The sequence below is a fragment of the Strix aluco genome, chromosome 2 (genome assembly GCF_031877795.1).
Source record: "Strix aluco isolate bStrAlu1 chromosome 2, bStrAlu1.hap1, whole genome shotgun sequence".
NCBI lineage: Eukaryota > Metazoa > Chordata > Aves > Strigiformes > Strigidae > Strix > Strix aluco.
In genome coordinates this window covers 91205377-91223975 of record NC_133932.1, presented here as the reverse complement: position 1 = coordinate 91223975, position 18599 = coordinate 91205377, and the positions used below count along the sequence as shown (strand labels likewise).

Sequence of the window (18599 nt, the reverse complement as noted above, 5' to 3'; positions counted from 1 at the left end):
AATACGTTTGAAATAATAAAGCTGCTGTTAAAAACCCACAATATTAATCAGTGCAAGAACTCAAGATACAACCTCCTATGTCATTCCAGTATCAAACTGCATCAAAATAGATTTGGACTGATACCAATGATAACGAGCTATGATATACTTTAAAATGTATTTGGCACCACAAAACTAAATGGTTATAACATATGACTCTTCTGTATGTCAAATATCCATACCCCAAGAGTTTTTGCAGCTGCTGTTAAGGCATACCACACAATATCAGCTTTTGGCTTTAAAGCTAACTCAGTTGAACCGCACAGGTTAAAAAAATTATTTAGTGAGTTTACTAAGCATTTTGCAGTTTACTGACAGTTACAGGAAGAGAAAAATATTTGGATTCTCTGAAATATTTCTATCTGAAGTTCACTTATCTAATTAGTATCAGGTATTGTAATTATAACGTCTGTGAAGAGTTTCCATTCCAGTTCTTTCTTGTCAGGAGTTCAGCTTGGTCTTTGCTCCAGAACAGCCTAAATTCTGTAGCTTGTGTAGCCTCTTTTGAAATAGGTTGGCCAAATTGTTGAACCAGCACTGATAATTTTAGAGATCACAGTGCTAGATAAAATATTAATGTATGTTTTCTTACCTATTAATAAGCTAAGTATTCTCAATACTTTACAACTATTAAAAAGTCCCTTTCCTAATGCTTTAGCTTTTAAACAGCAAGCACTTTAACCATTCTATCTTCGTGTTTAGTGTCTCACTCCTCTACAACAGTGCACAAACTATATATTCAATAATCTCCTACACAGACTTCAGTACAGCACAACATTCTCCAGAAAGCCCTTCTCTCTGTGAACAGTGTAGCACTAGAATATATGACTAAGAAGTAGAGTTTAATTTATAGCTGTGATGTTAACCCACTCTTTACATTTCTCAGTTCATACCTCCACTTGCCCTTTACAATACCTTATCTCCAAGAACTGCAAATTCTTTGAAACTAGAAGTATTTTATACTCCATTCTGTTACGCACTTGACAAATATAGTAGCAATCCTAACAATGCTCAAGAATAGTTTTGAAATTCACTACCTGGTTTTATCAGTTTAAAAACATTGACCTTATAACTGTACTAAACAAATCCCTTTTCGAATGATAAGTTGCTGGGTTGTAAAAACAGGTTAAAACTTAATGATAATTATGACTTTCACTATTTACCGTCTTTCATTTGAGGGGAAAAAACCTCAGTTGAATTAACATTAAATGTATAAGCATACAAATGCTTAGCACGTCTCAAGGCAAAAGAAAGATGCTGAATGACAAGACACGTTGTTTCTGGTTGGAGATTAGGAAGGAAACTTCTGATCATCACATTGTTCTCCCTCTCTCTCCCCCCCCCCCCCCCCCAAACTTCACCATAAGGTAAAAACCACTGACGATTTACTCCTGACCGATTCGCTCAAGTCACTGAAGGGCTTTAGCTATAATATTTATAGTTTCTAGGTCTTCAGAACAAACATCTGTTCAAAAGTGAAGGTATATGAGCAGGTTGTATAACCAACACTTTCTTAAATTTCTTTTACAAAAGGCAGAGATGGAGCTGATCAGAAAAAAACATGAAAAACTTTCTGCCCCTCTAATGCAAATACTCACTCAGTGAGCAGCTTGCCTTTTTTCTTCTTCTGTTTTCTTTTCTTCAGCAGTGGTAGTTGAAAGTATTCAAAGCAGACATCACAAGTTTTTTGCATACAAGGCAAATTTTCTCCTTCCCAGATTACAACAGATTCCTAACTTCACTGAGGTTAGATGCACCGATCAAGTTAGGAAATTGGGACTTAAACTCATTCCATCAACTGGAAGTTTCCTTTTTTACAACTAATGACAGCCATGGCAGTGGGTCATTCTTCTACACAGTCATACAAACTTCCCTGATAGTATGAGAATCATGTTACCACCTGAACAATCTTGCTACTGGCTCATAGATTTTGAGGTAGAACAGATCACTATGAAAATCTAACCACTAACGGTGCCTACAGAGCCCCATTTAGTAATTCTTATATCAAACTAATTTTAAGTTACAACAATTCCCTTAATGATACTGCATTTCATGTTGACACAAAATAATTCTACAGTGTCAAGGAAAACAGTGGAACATTAAGACAAAATGTTAAACAAGTTCTACGAACACAGTGAAGGAATTTATTAATTTTGCACAGATCTAGGATTATTAATAATCCAATCAGACTGCTCTTGAGCTATGGGATACATTATTTCAAGAAAAATCCCCACCGATAGCTTGTTTTCTTGGTGTTAAGCATATCAAGATCCACAGATACATGAAAAATCTTTTTGTGATGCTATGGTGAAGAGCAACAATCACTTTTTCTGCACCTCTAAATGATCCTTCCTTAATGGCTACTGGAATACTGCAATCCAAAGCACTCACTATGTGTAAGAATGTCTAGAAGCCCAGCTTCTAGGATGTCTGAGTAGGAAACGAGATGATAGGCTCTACATTTTTTTCTCCCAAGGCATTTGGTTTCTCGGAATATGAAATTGCTTTCAAAAAGAATGGAGCTTCAAGACTGGAAAACAGAATTATGCTTTTGATTTAGTGGTTTTCGTATGAGCTGTAAGGAAGTGGGACATTCTGAAATCTTTATCTTTGTTGTTTCATTTGCTATCACCATAAATTGAAAATGCACCTTTTTAAATCCAGATACATGATGAAACATGCATAGTAAAACTTAACAGATACCCAGTATTCATCACATCTTCTGTCTTGAGTGCCAGAAAAATTTATTTGTGCTAGACAGAACATCTAGAATTAAATTTTGGTGGAAAGGAAGAGCAATTTTTAAACATTATGTCATTCTTACAAAATGTGCAATATTAAACTTCAAAAAGGAGATCCTCAACTGAACCCATACAAGGTGAGGTAACAGTGATGAAAGGTCATTTCAATGGTCAGGACTAAGGCATCTTTTTCAGAGGAACAGAGAATCTGTAAAGGCGGTAAACCTAATTAAATCTCTCACAAAAGTTTTCTGTATTTTAGGTAGACAAAACAGAAACAGACTATGTTCTCCAAACATTTAAAATAAAGTTAGAAAAGCCCTTCTCTTGAAGTTTTAAAAAATACTGAAAGAACAATTCAATCCCGAACTACTGAATAATGAAATCTAAATGCAAGTCTGAGAAATTTCAATGCCAATATAAGAATCACAAACATAGTTTTAATACATAAATGTAAGATTGTATTTCTTGTGTGTTACTTTTTTTCTAAACAATAAGAAGATATTTTATGAGAGAATGAAGTGCAGATGCCCATACACTGATGTGTGACCTGTCCTTGTAAAAATATAGTCCCTGATACATGGAAGGATGCATTATGCAGCAGAGGTTAAACACCACGGATTTGGTTCATAAAATAGAGCAGCCAGACTCACAAGTGCTCTTCTCAGTCAGCCTTTTGTAATGTTCCAGTACACTCCAGGAAAGGAGCGGGAAAAACAAAACCCTCTGGTCTCGTCTACACTTGTCTCACACCTAAACAGTTTTCCCAAAAGATGAAATCCATACATAGCTTATTTTCTGATGAATTTATTTCCTTCCTCTTGAACCAGATGACTGCAATAATGGTTTATTATCAGATGCGATGAATATAGACTATAATCAGAAGAGGAAAGCTAATCTGTTGTTAAAGATATGTAAGGTTATCTGATCTAACCTCTGCATAACACAGAGCACAGAAACTCACTAAATTCTTCTTTGAACAGTTTAAACATCTCTTAGAAAGGGATGCCCTCTTGAGGTTGAAACACCAAATAATACAAAAGCCATTGAAAACACTGTCAAATTATTTGAGAAGCTACGTGTGTTTTTAATGAGACAAATATTTATGCCAGTTGATCCACCTTATACATCTAATCATTAGCTTGCGATAAATTTGTCTGCTACACAAACTGACCTTTCCTAAGGTATTATTCCTTCCGTTTGTATAAAGCTAAACGAGTCATAGTTTAAAACTTCTGCATAAAGAGATGGATGCTGATCACTAGAAGTACTTTCTCAGACTCTGGCGGACTCCAATTTTTCAGTATTCTTCAAATAACATTATGAGAACAGAAGATGGTGAACTCTGACTTTCCATCCAGTCTCTCAGCTAAGTGTCCTAAGCAGTACTTCTATGAGTCAACAGTGAAGTGGGAATACTGCAGGGGATGAAAAGGGGAGGAGGGAGGGAAAGCAGCAATATTCACATGATTGAGGTAAGTTTTACAGCCCACAATTTTCTAGTGATAATTGCTGCAAAAAAGAAAAAGGGTGAGGGGAGTGGGGGAAGGGCAGGAATCCGAGGTGCTACACCCACATCTAATAACCACATACTTGTTTTCTATGCAAAAGTCACTCTATTCAGCACTGAATTTCTAAAGCCAAAGCACACTGCATCCACATGGAAAACTTTTATACCTCTGTTTAAAAAAAGATACCAAACCACAAAACCAAAAGTTAACAGTAGTTCAAATACAAGCGATCATAACATGACCCCAGCTTAGAATCAGAATAAGGCTCAAACTACTGGGCTGCATTAAACACCAATTAATGTTTTATACTTAAAATGTTATGACATTTAATGCTTAAATGGTGGAAATCATTTTCCTTCAGTTGTTCAACAGTGACTTTCTTTATGTTCCCTTCAATTTCTCAATTTCCATTTTAAGTAAGTGCACAGTATAAATAACAAATTTTTGGGTTCCTTCACCTTATTCTTAATTTAAGGCCTTTGCTGCCTCTACCAAGCATATTAAGAGAAAGCTCCCACCTCTGTTCAGACTAAAAGACTCTGGTTCTTAAAAAATGAACCGATATACACAAGCTCTCCTCCTCAGAATGTCCAGTAGCAATGGGCTTTTCCATCTGCCCTATTATAAGGCTCCAAAGGGAAACTCACATTTTCCTGACAAAACACACATACCTGTTTTCAGACATTCCAGTGCAAAAATGATCATTGTGCTTATTCTGCACTGGTAAGCATGGGGATGCATTGAAAGCCATATGGGGAAAGAAACCAAAACAACAACAAAAAACCCAAGGAAACAACAAAAAACAAAACCACCCCACTTTGTCAGTAAACAAAGTTTGATAACTGAAAGATATGAAGCTGATTTTATCTTTCCCTTTTCAGCTACATTTTTCAGGAAATACACTATTTCCTGCTATCATGCTGAAATAAGTTGGAGTGCCTTTCTGTACCTCAGTGACTCGTAATGAACACCAGTGCTCTGCTGGTCAGACCAGGCCTTAAAGACTGTCTAGAATAGAGGCATCAGTAAAAGACTTAAACCCATTATGCCTTTCAAAGGCAGATAAATCTCACTTAAAGCATCAAGCAGCTGTTTTAAATCCACGAAAAATCTTGAAAACAACCCTCCACGGCGATGAGGTGCAGAGATGATCAGTTAGTGCCAAATCTATAACTACTGACAAGAACAGCCTTTAATATGTTCATGTTGTCTTTGACCATTCAGAAGGGATCCTGCCAATCCATTTATCCAATGCAACTAAATCCAAGAAGCAAATTTGACTGTCAAACTTCTGCAGAACAGCAGTTCTGGATTTAGCTTCCTACTTCGCAGTTCAACTAGGGCACCACTGCTCAGAAAGACAAGGTCCCCTTTACATACTAACAATGATCAAAGCTGAAGAGTTATCGTATTTTAAAAGCTCAAGTTTCTGTCACCAGACAAAACACACAAAGACTAACTACATTCTGCAAAATTTCTTCAAATTTCTAACCTGGTTTTCTCTGCTGACAGTGGGTCTGATAAAAATCATGAAGGGCACAGGGCTAAAACTTCTAATATCATAGCAACTGAAGAAAGGGCTGAAAAATTCGGTTTGGACCAGAAATATTTCATGTACAGTAACGAGAACAGAAGTGGAGATAAGCCCCTTCTATACCATAGTCTGAAGCTGCATTACTTGAGATAAGCAGAACAATCTGGTAAGTATCCAAAAAGGCAATACCAAATGAAGAGATATAGGCTTGCTTCACCCTCCCAAAGTCATCTGTCTTGAGATAGAGTAACTACACGAGGTTTGGCAAATACGGATAAGATGGCCAAGCTGATGTACAGTGTATTCATATTATAAGGGCATTCAACTGACTAGAAAGCATTTTCACTGGATATTTCAGTGGTTCTGTCCTTCAGAACCATTCCAGAAATTAGCTGCTTCCTCTTTACTGCCTAGAGTAGGAACCTAGGAAGAAGCCTCTATGCCTGCAGTGAGCCTTTATGAAAATCCCTCCAAGACTTGTAGTTTAAACAGAGAAATAATAGCTCTCTATTTAATAGAGAAAGAATGCAGCAGAGCAATATTTTAAAATACTGTTGCTTCTGTCTAGATTTCTTCTCTGCAACAAGTAAACATGTAAACATTTTCAAGAAGTTCACTGTACTGCTCCCATGCATTTAAAGTGATGGGGGCAGGGGCTACACAGGGAGAAAATATTAACAGATAAGTATCATCTATTCCATTATGGAGGAATTTTCAGAGGTAACTTTGGATTCCTTAGACATTAAATGCTCCCTTTCTCCTTTAGACAATATGGACAGAACTCTTTGCAGCAGCAGTCTCTTAACTGTTGGCTAGACATGCATCTCTTAAATTTAAGACCAACATGTTTGGCTACATTTACAGTTTAGGAACTGTAGAACCAAAAATTCTGTTCATATTATTTCATGCTGAACAGTTGAATATGGTTAATATTGGTATCACAGTCATCTAGAATACAGTAAAAAAACAATATTGGCCTACTATTATCTTTTCTAAACAAATAAATTGCTAGATAGACTTATTTTTTTCTTGTATTTCTCTCAATTGAAATTACTTTCATCTTTGAGTCAGAACTTTTGTCAATTTAGTTACAGACTTACCTTGTTGCGTGTTTTTATTTTCAACTTAGTCTTTTGTTTCCTTTTCAATTTTTTCTTGCTAAAAAGTTTCTTACTTCTGAAAAAGAGCAAAAAAAAACCCCATGAGAACAAAAGATTGAACTCCCTTCCATACCCCACGATAAACAGCAGCACCAGCAGAGGAAAAAAAAGTCCAAAGTCTAAAATTTTTTCTCCTAAGCAAAGGGAGACAACACAGGAAGAATTTTAAGAGTATAAATCAGAATATAAAGCACTTAAAATGATGCTTCCCTAATGCTCCACTGAATTAAAGGCCTTTACTCTCATCAATTTAAGCAGAGTATATGCTAGGACAGACAAAAAAACCCTGTATTTTATACTGTTTTACCCTACTGCTTCTATTACAAGTTTATTAGTGCCACACCAATGCTAGGAGCAAGAATTACTGATGATTCTCAGTAATACAACCTGTTAGTACAGAACATATATGTTTTGTGAAGTCTTTACAAGATAAAGATTCAAGCCTTAGAAGACAAAAAGGAAGCTTTAAAAATGTACCATGTGGCAGAAAATTCAGCTAGTGGAAGACTACAGTGTAGTTGCAGAAGACTGCAACTTTTGAACACAGCTTTTAAAAATTTTGTCTGGACTTCCCCCACCCCGCCCCGCCCCCCCCCAGCTTACAGACTTTTCATTTCCATCCTGTTACATTATGGCTCTAGCTAACACACACTCCTCTAACCCTCTTCTGCCCACACCTCATTCCTAACATACTCTTTTTCTCCTCCATTTTACTAACCAGTAAAAAAAAAAAAAAAAAGACACCATACACACACTCAATTGTTTTGTCACCATCACTGAGATTACTTTGTTTGAGATTAATGTTTTTTAACCTACTCTACATTTCTCTGGTCTGTTCAGATTACAAGTCCCCTGCAAAAAAGCATACAGCTCATCCTATACAGGACTTTAAGTAACAGCTACTAACATTTCTCTCTGCCACTTAAACATTACTCAAATAGTTTACAGTTCAGATTAGTTGGAAAAATAAAACTATGGAATCTGAAAATCACAGGCAGTAAGAAGTTGCACTTTCAAATAATAAGAGATTGAGATTCAGGAGAATCTTTCAGTTTTATTCAAACAACTTTGTTTTAAATAACAATTTTGAGGGACTAAAAACATATTGCTTACTACTTTTTCCTGTAGAGCATTCAGACTGCAACAGTATGCAAGTCTCATGGTCCAACAGTCAAAAGCTGGAAAATAAAGTTTGACCAATGTCCACCCGTCAGAAAACAAGCTCGAGCAAAGAACCCCTGCAGAGTATCCCAAGAAAGCTGCCTGCTAGAAATTTCATCACCTTCCCCATCTTCAGCTATCAACAGAGGTACATTCCTCATCAAGACACTTCCCACAGAAACAAGTCATCTCACTACTTTTTTTATAAGGAACCACCACCATTGTCCTAGAGTTAAGAGAAGTGATTCAGTGAGGGGGAACCCCCCAGCTTCCCCAGTAAACTAAAGCTTATAAAGAGAACCTAGATGACCTCCTAAGGTTTCTCCAACAGTAAAGTTTCAATATATGACAGCACACAACCTATTTAAGAAGCAGGGGGAAGAAATTTCGTACAACCTTTAATGTCCAAATTTCTATAATCAAACTCCATAGTCTGTTTCACGATTTAGTTATTCTTATATTAGACAAAGTTTTTCTTCCTGAGTTTAATGCACTTAATTCTTATTCTGCTGTCAAACATGAAGAACAGTGCAGTCCCTTCCATTCTTCTCTGGACCAAATAACCTTTTATGAAACTTTCACCCTAAGTGTAAAAGTCCCGATTTATTTTGGACAACTTCTGGGCTCTCAGTCCATAACACAAGCAAACTGCATTGACCAAAACCGAAAACAGTACTTCTTATTTGCTGTTGAGAAGAGGAAGAAGAATCGCCTCATACACCTCCACGGTCACACTTTTAACTGTATTCCAGGTATTATTTGGCAGCTTCACAGCAATACGGCACAGCAGAGTAACCCAGAGCAACTTGACATTTTCCTGCAAACTTCCAACTGAGCCTCCAATACTCTTAACTAGTTGTGTTGTTCATTATGCCTTTTAAACACAGTACAATTTGCACTTACCAGAGACAACTTGATAAGCATTGCTTTTTTTTTTAAGAAAGGACACTAACTCAAGTTGCCAAGACATTTCAAATTTAATCCTACCTGCCAAAATCCTTGCTAACTCTCCAAATTTGTTTTAGTCTGCAAACATTACAAGCACTCTCTCATCTTGTAAATATTTCACAGGACAGTCCCCATATTTTTTTATGTATTTCTCTATGTATACACATACGTCTAGAAACCCCCACAATACGTCTTTTTTTTTTTCCTCCCACTAAGACTGGGCTCATTTCCAAAGTGGCAAAACCCCCACCATTTTGTAGACTAACTTCATTTGTCAATGATAACTAGACAATGTTTTCTCCAATTAGCAAGAAGGAAAGATCAGCAACAGGCTTACTTCCTCTTCTGGATTCCAAGTTGTGGTGCTATGATCTACCTCATTTATACATCAAACATTAAAGATGCTGCAAGTATAAACTCTTCCTAGTCACTCCACTGTAGCAGTTAATATCTTCAGCAAGGTTTAGGCTTGAACAATTTTTTACATGGAAACAACCTGGGTATAGAAATGCCATGTTGAGAATCCACATTTATCTCCCTATTGTTTCTTAAAACAAAACTGCAAGATTATGAAAACCCAGCATTTTTGTTTGGAAGTATACTCTCCCCCTGTATCCAAATGAAACTTCAGAACTAGTAAATGATTAATTAAAAAATAAAAAAAAGTCACCAGCACTAATTTTATAAACAGTTCTGAGCAACCTATCATTACTATGCATAATACTAATATGTTTATAATGTATCGGCATATAAAGATATATATGATTGTCCACAGTTCTACTGTTATATACTATTATGCCAGAAGGTTTTAATATTCAGATAGAAAAGATAAAATATGGGCAAGTATGTTCATGAAAAACAACATTAAGCAGATAATGAGTAATTTCCCATTGGAAACCACATGTGTTAATTATAAACCTGACTCTTCCACTGCCTGAAGATTAAGACGACCCTATATGGCTCAGTTGGATTTTTAGCTAAATTATTAATTACGGTTTTGGTTAACAATTGTAAATTGCTGTAAACTGTCATTTGTAAAGGTCTTGAAACTCTATGCTGGCAATCTGCTTCCAGTGGCAGAAGGCCTTTAGCCTTTAACTTTTAGCTCTGTTGTTGAAACCGAACACTGATGACCAGCAAATCTTAGTCAGGTTTCCTACAAACTGCTTCAAGCCATTGTATCATCTGAGACTAAGTTAGCAGTTTTGAATTGGACCACAAAGGAAGCACAAGTCAAATGAGTGCAGAACACGAAGATACCTTGACAAGAAAATACTTTTGGCAAATGGATCCAAAGAAAGAGTGAATGGTGCTATTACAGCCTTCACAGAAAAATCTGTTGAGAATGAAAACCAATACCTAAAACGTTCAACCCTGGAATATGGAACAATTGTCTCAAACTAAAGGGGAAAAAAAGGGGAAGCTGCACAACAATCAATTGCTGGACAATTTAAAATAGGTAAAACAGCTGCTAAATTACATGATTGCATGATTACATGATTAAGCTTTGTGGCACCCGTAGTAGAAGGAAGTAAAAGCATGCTTAGTTTATTTGTTTTCAAACCACAAGTAGCATTAGCCAATACTTGCAATATTTGCTGCACTATTAGGGGGATGCTCTTCAGTTGTCTCAACACCATTGCTCTTACTCTCTTTAAAAGAACTTAGAAAATGCAAACAAAGCATCTTCCCTCAAAGTCACAATAGTGCTGAATTGCTTAAATTTGAAAAGGAAGCTTTAGGTCTTGAGTGCCCCCCCACTCAATCTCCTTATGGAGTTACTCAATATGGGTTAACATAATGTTAACCTATGTTAATAGTGTCACACCTGCATAAGCTCTTCTAGGCTGTATGTTACACTAAAGGTGTCACTGAAGAGTGGAAAAAATATTATCTGTCTCTGCTGCTGAGGCAGAATAGGAACAACAAAAGTGTTATTCAACTTCTGTCTCACCTAAAACCTTTGCTTCTACCTGAAATGTGTTACCAAAGGCCACGGTAGCTAGTACAGCATTAGACCCAGGCATTATACTGTTAATTAGATCTTTGAGTACACTTTTGAAAAATCAGTGAATTTAGCAAGCCATGTGCTAACACATGCTAAAATTTTTTAAACTTCCAACTGACTTTGACTCAGTGTATTTGTCTAAACTTGCTTGCTCTGGTTCAATGGCTAAGCATCTTCAGGAAGAATTCTAATTTTGACAGGAGAGGTCTATCAAAGACATACTGTATTCAGACAAATGACAAATATACTGTATTATTTTGTTTCCATAGGTGCTTACTCTGCACAATTAGCTTCAGCATTCAAGGCCCAGTGGAAGTGCTCTTAAGAGGCAGCAACCACCCAGTAACACTGAAATGAAATAGTCAGATTTGTGATATCAAATAATTCATTTGTTCCCTCCATTTGGTGAATTACTGCTGCTGGCTGTCAATCTGGTTGGACAAGCAGCAGCAAGTATTTGCTTCTGAACAGCCCAAAGTCAAATCCCAAGCTGAAGCTGTCAAGTAGCCCGCAACTGCAAGCTATTACCACTTATGTGATCATGTAGTCACCATCATGTCTCAGGGTCTCTCATCACAGCACCAAGTTCCTTAAAAAGCTCTAAATCTACCAACATACTTTACTCAAGGGAAGTGAAATGCAAGTATTGACATGTGGACACTGGTTGAAAAGTAATGAACTGACATTTCCTCCACTGGTTTCCCCAGCTGCCCCATACTAACAGTGCAAGATCAGCAGTACTCATTTTTATGTGCAGGAATCACATACTAACTAGCGCCATTTGGCAGCTTTCTTTGTACAGGTATATAACTGCTTAAAGGGTCTACAAATTACAAAACACATTATCCAGAGTTTGTCACTAGATGATGGAAAATCACGTTCATCACAAAGGCAGTGGGACTACAAGAAGACTAACTGGTCCAAAGCAGTTAGACATCCCCCACAGTGCCCCATATTATCTATCTTAACTTCTGCCCAACAAACCGTCAGGGGAGTATCTGGCTTGCAGAAGGCTGTATGTCTTTGTGATTTTCTTTTTGAATAAGCATATTACAACATCTGGCTGCCACAATTTTTCAAATACTTTTCTTTACCATCACCCAATAGCACACAGAAGCACCACTACTCCTAAGTCCCCACTGGAGAACTGAAGTATTACAGACTTACTTGCAAAAGGCAGATAGGGAAAAAAAGACTATTTTGAGTAAACAAAGTTGTACCAACATGGAATGACTGCCCAGAAAATGCAATGACTTCATTACTCCCTTCTTTTAGTCTCCAGGTGGTATAAATTATACTACAAAGAAAGTCACACACACAATAATTTTCACTTTCTACCATTTAGTTTGATGGTTTTGCTCTACCTTCCCACATCCAAACTTCACCAGAACTTTTATCATAGTTGTTGCAAAATACCAACTGTATTGTCCTTGTTGCAATTCAGACAGAATATGAAGCCGTTGATGGTGAGCCAATTGAGAGTTTATGGGATTAGAGAGCAGATCAGTATGACCAATATTGTTTGGGGTGTCTGCTACACCCAGTCTGATCAGGAAGCAGATGAGGCCTGCAAGAAAGCTTACATTCACAGGCCCTGGTCCTTATGGGGGATGTTAACTATCCCAATATCTGCTGGAAAGGAACACAGCAGGGCATAAGCAATGCAGGAGGTTTCTGGAGTGCATGGCTGATAATTCCATGACAGAGTAGATTGAGGAGTCAATGAAGGAAGGCACTTTTCTGGACTTGACACTTAATCAAGGAAGAACCAGACAGGTGCATGAAGGTTGGGGGCAGTCATGGATGCAGTGACAATGCAGGTGAAGTTCAGGAACCTGAAAGCAGAGAGCAAAGCAAACGCAGGATCACAACCCTAGCCTTCAGAAGAACAGACTTTGGCCTGTTCAGCAACCTACTTAGAAGAGTCTCATGGGATACAGTCCCCTGGAGAGAAACGGGTGCAGAAGAGCCGGATGATTTTCCAAGATCACTTCCAAGCTCACGAATGGTCTGTTCACACATGCAGGAAGTCAAACAAAGGAGACAGGAGCCCTACATGGATGAACAAGGAGCTCCTGACAAAGCTCAAGCATAAAAAGGAAACATAAGAGGTGGAAGCAGGATCATGTCACCTAGGAGAAATACAGGGACACTGTCTGAGTGGTTAGGGATGGGGTTATAAAAGTCAAAGCCCACCAAGGGACTTGTCACCTACATGTTTACCAGTAAAACTAGCCTTCAGCAATGCCATGTCCCTGAAACCAGAGGGAAAGTCTGAGTAATGATGTCTTACCCTCGGTGAAGGAAGTTCAGGTCAGGGAATATTTAAGTAAGTCAAGGTGATGTGACAGAATGCACCCACAAGTGATGAGAGAGGTGGCCAGTGACACTGCAAGGCCACTCTCAGTCTTTGAAAGGTCACACCGATTAGCTTAAGTTCCCAAGAACTGGAAGAAAACAAACATCACTTGTATCTTCAAGGGCAAGATGGAAGATCAGGGGATCCAAACAGACAAAGGACAAGATGGTGATAGCAAACAGTCACTTTGGATTTATGAAGAAGAAATCATGCTTGACCAATCTGGTAGCCTTCTGCAATGAGATGGCTGACTTAGTGCGTGACTAGAGAGCAGGGGATTTTGCTTATTTCAACTTTAGTAAGGCTTTTGACACTGTCAGTCACAGCATCCCCATACACAAACTGATGAAGTACAAGCTAGATAAACATAAGACTGAAAATAGGCCAAATTTCTAGGGTCAAAGGGTTGTGAATGATGGGACAGAGTACACCTTCAAGCTAGTTTGCAGATAGTACAAAACTGGGAGGAGTGGTTGATAAACCAGAGGGCTGTGCTGCTATTCAGAGGGGCTTCAACAGACTGAAGAAATGGGCCACCAGTAATCTCATCAAGTTTAACAAAGGGAAATGCAAAGTCCTGCAACCTGGGGAGGAACAATCCCAGGCACCTGTACACACTGTCAGCCAACTGTCTGGGAAGTAGCTTTACAGAAAGACCTATGGGTACTCATGGTGGAGATATAGAACATGAGCCAGTAACACCGTCTCTGAAGCAAAGGCGGCACACAGCCTCCTGGGCTGGGTTAGGAAAAGTGTTGCCAGCAGGCTGAGGAAGTTGGCTCTTACACTCTATGCAGCACTGATAACATCACATCCGGAGTACTGCAACCAGTTTTGGGCTCTCCAGTACAAGAGAGACCAACTTACTCGAGTAAGTCCTGAGAAGGGCCACTAAGATGCTTAAGGGACTGGAGCACCTGTCATATGAGGAGAAACCAAGCAAGCAGAGACACTCTTTAGCTGGGAAAAGAGAAAACTTGGGGGGCGGAGTTTTCTCAATGTGGCTATACACTTGATGGGAGAGAGTAAAGATGATGGAACCAGACTCTTCTGAGCAATATCCAGTGATAGGCCAAGAGACAATGGGGAAAAAAGTGAAATACAGGAAGTTCCATTAAACATAAGAACTGTAGGTGTGGTCAAACACCGGAACAGGTTACCCCAAGAGACTACAGATTCTCCGTCTTTGAAGATATTAAAAATCCCACTGGAGCAGGAAGGTTGAACTAGACAGTCTCCAGAGGTCCCTTCTAATCTCAACTATTCTGTGACCCTCAGTTGGTTTACATACTAAAATAAAATTTGACTGTACAATAAATGTGCTTGTACATTGTGAAAAGAGTACATTTTTTTCTCAGAGTTTAGCATTTTTCCTGGTGTCATGCCACGTTTCTGATTACACTTCCAAGTATAGACATACTGAGCTTTTCATCTGTTCACCATCTGGATCAGCAAACATACAGCAAATTCAGGCATAAAAGCAGACTTCTATGGGAATTAGTCAGCATAATCAAACCTACAATACTACACAAACCTAACAAGAACAAGGGATGAAAACCACTCTACCATACTTAAAATATATGCCTGTATTAAGACAAGCCAGTCACTTGAATCGATCCACACTTTCTTGGCTATAACTAATGCCCATGGGTAATCTAAGAAGTGCATGACAAACATGCTTATATGCAATAATCAAGAGTTTCTCTGTGCAGATGGATCAATGTGGACACTGTGTACAGGATCTTTAACAGGACTTTTCCAGACTTCAGCGGTACAGAAAACTTGTGCATGTCCCCAGGCAATCTAGAATGTAATTTGACAATTTAAAGGTACTCTAGAATAATTAAAAACAGTGCCTGGAAAGGACCCTGAAAGGTCAGTCTTTCCATTCCCTGGTCCTGCACAGGACTAGTCAAATTCCACTTTATTCCTGACAGGTGTTTTCCCTGTGGAGATATTAAACACTGACAGAGATCACACTTCCACCATGTCCTAAGTAATCCTACTAAAAAGGTCTTTGTGAGGTCTTTTCTAAACCACCTTTATGGCAGTTAAATGCTATTTTTTTACATCTTTATTGTAGAAAAATCAGTTTATTTTCCCCTTTTTCCATGGTTAGCTTGACTTTATTTCAAGCATGAGGGGAAATAAGAGTCTTCTGTCAATGAAGCAGTCTCAGTTCTTTCAGCCTAAACCACTAATCGTTTACATCACTGACATCTAATTTCAATATTCTCTCATACTAATAACTAGTCCTTCTTGTTGAGAGGAAAAAAAGAAAACAGAGATAAAAAGAGACAAAATAAGTCCCACAATCCTGAAGTGCAAAGAAAAGGTCAAGAATTACTTCAGGTTTCCTACACAAAAGAATCTCTCACGCATTTTGAAAAAAAAAAATCTGAAACACTCCAACAGCATGACGCTGCTGAATCACATTCACTTTATAATTCTATACAATGTGTAGAACCTGTCACAAGGAATTATACCTCACCTTTTATTCACTGTTGTTTTTACATTTGTGCTTACATTTACATTTGCTTGGGCTTTTTTTTTTTTTAAGCTAAATATCTGCTGAGGTTATTATGTTCAGTATATCTGTAATCTTTCCCAGTTCTGCATCCTCTATGAACTTTTCCATCTACAATCTCAATTCCAACACTGAAGTTGTCAACGATGAGCCAGAACCGTTCAGGACCTAGGACAGATCCAGATGCAGAACATGAATCACCACCTCTTCTCGTAGGCTTCCTTCCCCCCTGACAGCTAGCTGTTCCCCAGCACCTCTCCAGGGTGGTCTTCTGTGTAGCTTTAAATCCACCATACAACAGTTCTGTCTAGAACAGGGGTAGCCAAATTGACAGGTGAAAGGCAACACACCCAAAAATTCCACCTGAGGAAGGCTAGAGTCCAGCCAATGAGACAACAGGAGCAACATCAGCTTTGCTCACTTGCATCTGCTTGAAGATCAGCCCATGCTTCTTGGTGCAGGCTCAAGGCTAGAAATAGAGCTCTGGTATGCTCCTAGCTGATCTGCTATAACAAGATATTCTAACGTTTGGTTCAGTTCAGAGCAAGGTCTGAGCTGACGTACAGACTATGTGGCGCTGGATCCAAACTTAATCATTATCTGATTTTAGAACAAGCTTAGCACTTAAGATTTTTTTTTTGTGAAGTGCTAACTATTTTCCATAATTTTTGAAAAATGAGTTTTAGACAACTCTTAATAACACTAAGTACTAAATTTCCCAGACAAGGCCTATCATAAATCCATTTTGTGTCTAATTTATCATCTTCATTTATATAACATGTAATTTTTGTAGTACTTTTAAAAATTTAGTCAACAGAAACCATACTAGAGTACCTTGAGTCTTTATCCATTTTTTAGTCAGATACTGTTTACCAATTTGTTTTATACTAGTCTTTTAGAACCTTATATATCTTCTGTGAATTCTCCAAGGTAATTCCTAAACTCTGAAATTGCCTCAGCCAGTTTTTCCAACTAGTCTAAAGGGGCATTTCATCATACTTGTGAAATACCTACTTTCTAGCCTGTTCTTTCTCTATTGTTGCATTCATCACTGATAGCAGAGCTACTTTTCTATCGGATCTGCACCAGTTTTCAGCCATGCAGAAAACCAAGGTGAACTGTCTTCTCTCTTTCAGAAGAGAGAAAACTCTTCTGATGAACTACAACAATGTGCATTTTGAGGTTTCTTCCTTATCTTCTGTAAGCAGATGAACTACCTGACATGTGATCACACAGATGAATAACAGAGCCATTACGGAGAGACATTAGAGCAATCACAGCCTCTGTTGGACCCTACTAACTCCCATACCATTTACTCCATTTCCCAAAGTGCTCCAAAACAGCTGTTAATTTGTAATCTAGCTTCAAGGCATGTTAATATCAAATACAATAATGGAGAACCACAGCTGATTAATACCAGTGCGCCTGTAGGCAAGAAACGTACTATTCACTGTCTCATTGCTACAGAAGTTTAACTATAAGGGCTTCAAAATATAGGAAAAGAAATGCTGAAGAAAAAATGGTTATCAAGGCTGATCAGAAGATGTGAAGAGATCTCAAAATTGCGGGACTGCATTTTCTCCCTTAATGCAAGAAATAAGTTGCTTTTTTATCTTATTTTACAGGGCATCCAGACTTGCTGTTAACCACTGAAAAGCATCTGGCAAACAAAGCCAAAGATTAAACAAAGAAAAGAGAAAGTTCAACAGAAGTTTGGGACAAAGAAGCAATGGCTCACACGAGGGAGATGACAATGATAAGAAACAAAACCAAGGAAGTGTGCAGAGCTTTAATGGGCTAATCAATAGATGGAGAAGAGATTTTATGACTAAAGAACTAAATAGCAAGAAAAATATGTGGAGTTTGGACACTGGCAAGATGAAGAGGTACCAGTGACAAAATGCACATACTGAATATTGTTGTAAAACATATCAGAGTCGCTGCTTGTCTTGCATACTCCCTATTTTAGTACCTCTCCGCATTCACAGAAGCTACAGTCTTCAGCAGCCTTACTTCTACAAACTGGAGAAATACTTTTTCTTGAAAGCAACCACTTCTCTTAAGAGCCTCCATGTACAAAAGTCCCACATTTAGCTAAGCAATAAGTGTTTCCAGTGAAAATCCCCTTTGATTTCTCCAACCTTAGTGTGATCTCTGCACTATGCTTACTTCAGCTGCCAAGAATCCTGAGCATCTACAATGAGAAACTGCCTTACAACGCGCCCATAAAGCAACTCAAAGTAAACAACACGCATAATCAAAACACTGTATACTTTCTACAAAGTTGGCATACAAATTGTGTCACTTAAGGGTAGGTACTTTAAGATTACATCTGTAACTGTAAAATGAGAGATGCTCAGAAAACGTCTCAAGCACTAGGTCCAATCTATACCACTTTACTCCTGATTCTGTCCGTAGCTCGCTTGTGGGTTACTCCATCTAACTCTCTCCAACACAAAACTACTTTCACAATAGTGGTTCAAGTCAATTGGACCCAGGAAATGTTTCATCATGTTTAGAGGTTGCCCTACAACTGAACTTCCCTAAGGCTTTCCTTGCGTTACTTTTTGCCTTTGTAGATACCTCCCTTTGATGACTAAGTGGCCACAGC

General features: G+C 38.1%; 1 protein-coding gene across 19 annotated transcripts in view; it reads right to left on the bottom strand.

The window, feature by feature from the left end:
* Positions 1–18599, bottom strand: part of MYCBP2 (MYC binding protein 2) — a 204488-nt gene that overhangs the window by 170517 nt on the left and 15372 nt on the right. For all 19 annotated transcript variants that reach the window (XM_074815495.1, XM_074815477.1, XM_074815481.1 and 16 more), the window contains exon 2: positions 6926–7001. In XM_074815495.1, the coding sequence (XP_074671596.1) occupies positions 6926–7001 (76 nt within the window). The remainder of the gene's footprint in view (positions 1–6925; positions 7002–18599) is intronic.